The sequence below is a fragment of the Lottia gigantea genome (genome assembly GCF_000327385.1).
Source record: "Lottia gigantea unplaced genomic scaffold LOTGIsca_3, whole genome shotgun sequence".
In the NCBI taxonomy this organism is placed as follows: domain Eukaryota; kingdom Metazoa; phylum Mollusca; class Gastropoda; family Lottiidae; genus Lottia; species Lottia gigantea.
The window spans coordinates 1,962,521-1,967,613 of record NW_008708986.1 but is presented as its reverse complement, the minus strand read 5'-3'; the positions used below and the strand labels follow the sequence as shown (position 1 = coordinate 1,967,613).

The following is a 5,093-nucleotide window of genomic DNA, read 5'->3' as shown; positions in this document are numbered from 1 at the left end:
CATATCAATCAATCTGATGAAAATACATTCTAAAGCTTTGTTTAACATTGACTTGTCAGTCTGTTTTAAATAATGCTTTTGATTGTCTAGCAGAAATACAGAGATAATGATAATGAAACCATATTTATATAACTATCTCTTTAATAGATTCTGAAATATTTTATTACCCAGAGCTTCAATTGTTTGATTTACTTACCTTCTAGACTACATTGTCAAGCAAATGGTTTTTTTTATGCACACCCTATTATGATTAAAATCATGTCTTAGATTTAGTGATAATAAGTACAATGTGGTTTGAGTTGAAGTTGTATAGTTTGCAAGGCCCCTCAAGTCACAATGAACTGTTATGTTGATTCAACATGTGGCTGAATATCTGTGACCCTGTATAGAGAATTGTATTAATGTGATTATTATTATGTGATGTATTCATCAAGTCTTTCCTATCACATGTAAATCCTTGTTGTGCCTTTCAGTCCCTGATTTCTGACTAGCATATTCCAAAGATCTAGTTGTTTTCAAGATAAAGCTGTAATACTTCAACTTTTATTTACTAATTAAGGTTATAATTGAATTTTTAACACTTAGTTTTTAATTTTGGCCACCTGTGTTAATATTCCAAATCAAAATCTGATTTTCAGTTCACATTACCATTTTGAAAAGTGTTATGGGTCGGTAAAATTAAGGAGTTTTAGCTGGATATCATATAACTAGAGGGCTGTATATCTTTAAGATTATCATGATCAATATAAGTTATCTTTTGTTGGTTAAATTTCATCATAATTATGTATTTTCATTATTTGTCTTTGTTTTATGTATCTTTATATGTAAATCTTGAATTATCAATTTTTGTGAAAATTTGTATATATGTGAACTGCTTTGAAATTGCTCTCATCAGGGTTCAATCTTGTTACCATGGTTTCTGTATCATATCTTTTATCTGTTATTTGCAAAACTTAAATTAAAATGAACTATTTAAGATTAACATTGTTTTTATTTTAGCATATCTCGTGCTCAATATTTTCAGGGATCCCAATTGCTTATGTAGTTGTTTTTCTTATCTTGTTCTATTGAGATAGCTTTCATACAGCAAAACACATAAAATTTTCATCAAGTGGAGTGGACATAAAACTTAAAGCAGTCAAAAATCAACGAAATTACTTTATAAAAATACCAATCAATTATTTCTTTTAGACTATTGTCTTAATTGAGTAACAAATACCTAGAATTTAAATATGACGAATGATATTCAAATTTTTTAATCAATTTATATATAAAAAAAAAAATGGTGCCGCCTCTGCTATCGAAATGGTTCAATGAATTTTGTCAACAATATTCTCAGAAGGATGACGACTATGAAAATGTCATTGACATAATACCATATTATTTCAGGCAACAGATGGACATCTCTTTAACACGACAGAGGTAAAGATTAGATCGCCTTCACCCATTCTCCGTTTTCAATTCATAAAATCAAAATAATTGTGAGATAAATAAGACCAAAATTGAGTATTAACTATTGGGTTTCCCTTAAAGTGATATTACATCTTAGAATGAACATAAAATTAAATTCTCAAGAATGGTCAATATGAGAATATATTCATCAGTGAACTTACATGGTGTCATAAAGTTACAACAGATTCCCTGTAAAATCTAGAGAATTGAAAAATTCATAAAACTAAGTAATTATAGAAAAATGCTTAATCATAATATTAAGCGTTTTTCAATAGTTAATTGCATTTTTATTAAGTTTTTTAGATTTATCGGATTATATAAGGATCCTGTTATGTTATTTATGATACCAGGTATATCTACTGATGACTATATGCTCTTATTGGCCAACTTTAAAATTCTTAAATTTTATGTTTTTTCTAAGATGTAGTATCCCTTTAAAAAAAAGTATCATACTTCATGCCTATCCGGCCACCCATACCTTCCACCAAGTAAATCATTATCATAATGCACAGAATCGTTAGTTACTTTCTCAAAATTGTCTTCAAGCAGTTTCAATACATCGTGTTCTATTTTATGGAAGAACTTTCTAGGAGTGTAGCCATCTCTCATGGATCGACAGATTGTCACTACATCTGGCTCTGGAAGGAGTTGAAGAATCTCTCCTAGCTGGATTGTGCGATCGATAATTTCTTGAACCGTCGGAGTGTGAAAATATACCATCGATTCATTTGGTCGATTGTATCCATCACAGATCCTTGCACCCCTTTGATACTCAAATTCTGCTGCTTTTGGGGTACCTCCTAAGCAAAGTCCTACCTCACCAAGGGCGCGCAATTGATCGTCTGTATATTTTTCGAATTTCTTTAAAAGCATACGTAAATATGCCCGAAAGAGGGTATTTCTGTGACACTTTTGGACTTTGTTCATATCAACAACCGTTTCTACTTCTTTAATCACAATTTCAATGAATTCTTTCTTCTCCTGCAGGAACTTGGTCTTGTTCTGGTTGTTTGGTTTCCAGCCTATGAATCGCTGAGTTAGTCGGTAAAATATCTGGTCCAATTTACGCTCTTGCAACGTATTCATTGGACAGAATATACGAGCTATCAACCCCTTTAACATTTGTATTTCTGGTTCCAGTATACCTACATCATACAGTGGCATACAACTCGCTTCACAGCCGTAAAAATCTTCATCGATGTCCAGAACCAAGTTTTCTGTCGGTGACAACCAATCTGTGGTCTTCAGAAGTTCGATTGCCTTCTGCTCTGACATATATTCCGTTTTGACTATTCGCTTTATATCGCAATGATCAGGCGGAATTTCGATTGACTGCTGAGATTCGCGATCTCCAATTTGTAGCATGCAGTATCTCTGCTCTTCTTCAAAGTCACACTCGCAAATGGCATTCGTCTTATTCTCGGACGCCATAGTATAAGCACCGATATATTTTGTATATATTAAATAATCGTCCTCAAGTTTCTGTTCAGGATCCCAAGAAGAGAAGACGTAGATCCATCTGTTGATAAACCCAGTTATAACTGACTCCTGAAATTGGCAGGTTTCAAAATAAAACTTTCAAGTTTGTTGTAGAACCTGTTTTTCGTGTTGTGTTAAAGAAGATGGGTGGAACATAATAATATGATAGGGCATTGGCCATGAAGGGCAAGCAGCAAGGTGGTTAAAATTAGCCTGTAACTTTTCATGAAGCCAGACTCGAAAGATACGGTTCTTTTGCTAAAAATAAGTGGATTAAAAGAAAAATCTATTAGAACATTTCTATTGTCTTAAACCTAACTTTAGTCAAAGATAAATCGTTCTACTTACAAATATAAAGGCGTCGTTTTGTTGCATCATAAGGCGTATTTCATGCTCTGAAACCGGAAATCGGAAAAAAGGAACCGCCTGCCAGTTCTCAGGTGAAGCTCCATCTTGATGGGCATCAATATGGAACTGAAAAAATAACAAATAGATATAATGCTTACAAATTAAAGGCAAAGAGTATGTTTTACACTGTGTAAAAAGTAGATTCAAGTGAACATAACTTTACTTCTGTGTGAAGAGGATGTCGTTGTAACATGTAGCCTACCTTGTAATGGAGGCGAACAAATGTTTTAAACTACCTTGATAGGTTTTTCGATCTGGTCTTAAACTTCATGGAACATTCCTTGGAAAATTATATAGATTAGTTAATTTGGAAGGGAAAGCTCCTCGAAAAGTTTGCTGAAAAAGGTGATTTGACCGTAGCCTACTTACCAACGTGTTGTTCTGTGTTGGTAAGAGACCTCGATTGGCTGCATTATACCAATATGTTAAAACTGAAATATAAAACAAGATAATAACCCTTACAGATAATATTCACCAAATACGGCCAATTTGCACAATAAAATAGACAAAGCTACCCTTTCCAATGAGACACATAGGTCCACTTTCAACGGCGGCGCCAGCCTCCGGGTACTAAGGGTTCAAATAGGGGACAGACTAAATCAATGACGAACAATACTGTAGAAGGAAAAAATAATTCTAAATGCGGCAAATATGTTGTTGAGGCGCCATAGTCGTAATAACGTAAATCATATTTTCAAATCTGTTAAAGATAAAATGGGGTACAATTGGGGGTGCAAACCATTTTTCTAGTGGGGTAAATGACTCCCCTGTACCCCAGTGTCCATTTTCAAAAAGTGTCTGGTTTTTTCGTGTGGGTACAATTCATACTTCATTAATGCTATAATTCTGAACAGTTATATTACATGAATTCTATGTATCAGCTATGCTGCATGTGCCAGCTGTTGGAGTGTAGATCAAACACAAATCACCTTGGAGAAATAAATAGGTTATCATCACGGGGGTTATGTATTTAATGAGAAACAATGAGACAATGGAAGACCATATTTTCAAGGAAATGGTGTTGACGAAAGCAGTAACCAAGAATGAGATACAAACCTTCGTGATGTTCTTCTACAATGTAAACTGGTGTAACTTTGGGTCTGGGCGACACGCGAGTAAGTGGATTCTGGAGCCGTAACGGTTCAAACAATAGATCGGACTCCAGACGGACAACTGGTTCCCAATATTCTTGAACTGTTGAAATATCTGAAGATTTTACCATATGGTCAGTCCATAAGAACCATGTCCAGCACAATGTGGTTAAGAAGGTCCATACAACACAGAAGAAGACGGTAACTTCAAAAACTCTATATGGTGTTAATCGTGACATCGTGATCGTCTCCAAGAACAGTGGAACTCTTTCTACGAAATAAGTTTCCGTTAAAATTAGCGAGTGCTGTTAACAGATGGAAGTGGACAAGCACAATGTGACACTAAGTACCTCACTGTATAGTACTGGCCGAATTTAACCAGCTGAAACTATTTTCCACCGCAATTTCCACAAGCCCAAAAGTGGTGTGTCCTGGCCTATAAGTAGTTAGCTTATCATAAAATGAAAGCGTGTCTTCTACAGGTTTCAAAATGCTAACCGGATGCATTGCTGGGGTGTGAATGAAATATGTTACCATATCTATGGAAGCCGGATGCGGCCATATTACCCTCGACTTCTCGCCCACGAGAACAAAATTAATAGGCTGCAGCATTATTAATCAAACTTTTTAGCATTTTTTTACCCTCGCTTTTTCCTCGCTTTC

The 5,093-nt window shown here is 34.8% G+C and overlaps 1 protein-coding gene across 1 annotated transcript; it reads right to left on the bottom strand.

Annotated features, from left to right (window-relative positions):
- Window positions 1-1,899: 1,899 nt before the first annotated feature.
- On the bottom strand, window positions 1,900-4,669 carry LOTGIDRAFT_153217 (hypothetical protein; the record flags this gene model as incomplete). Its single annotated transcript, XM_009057136.1, has 4 exons — window positions 1,900-3,000; window positions 3,280-3,405; window positions 3,709-3,770; window positions 4,396-4,669. 4 exons carry the CDS (start codon window positions 4,667-4,669, stop codon window positions 1,900-1,902), a joined length of 1,563 nt encoding a protein of 520 aa, XP_009055384.1.
- Window positions 4,670-5,093: the final 424 nt, after the last annotated feature.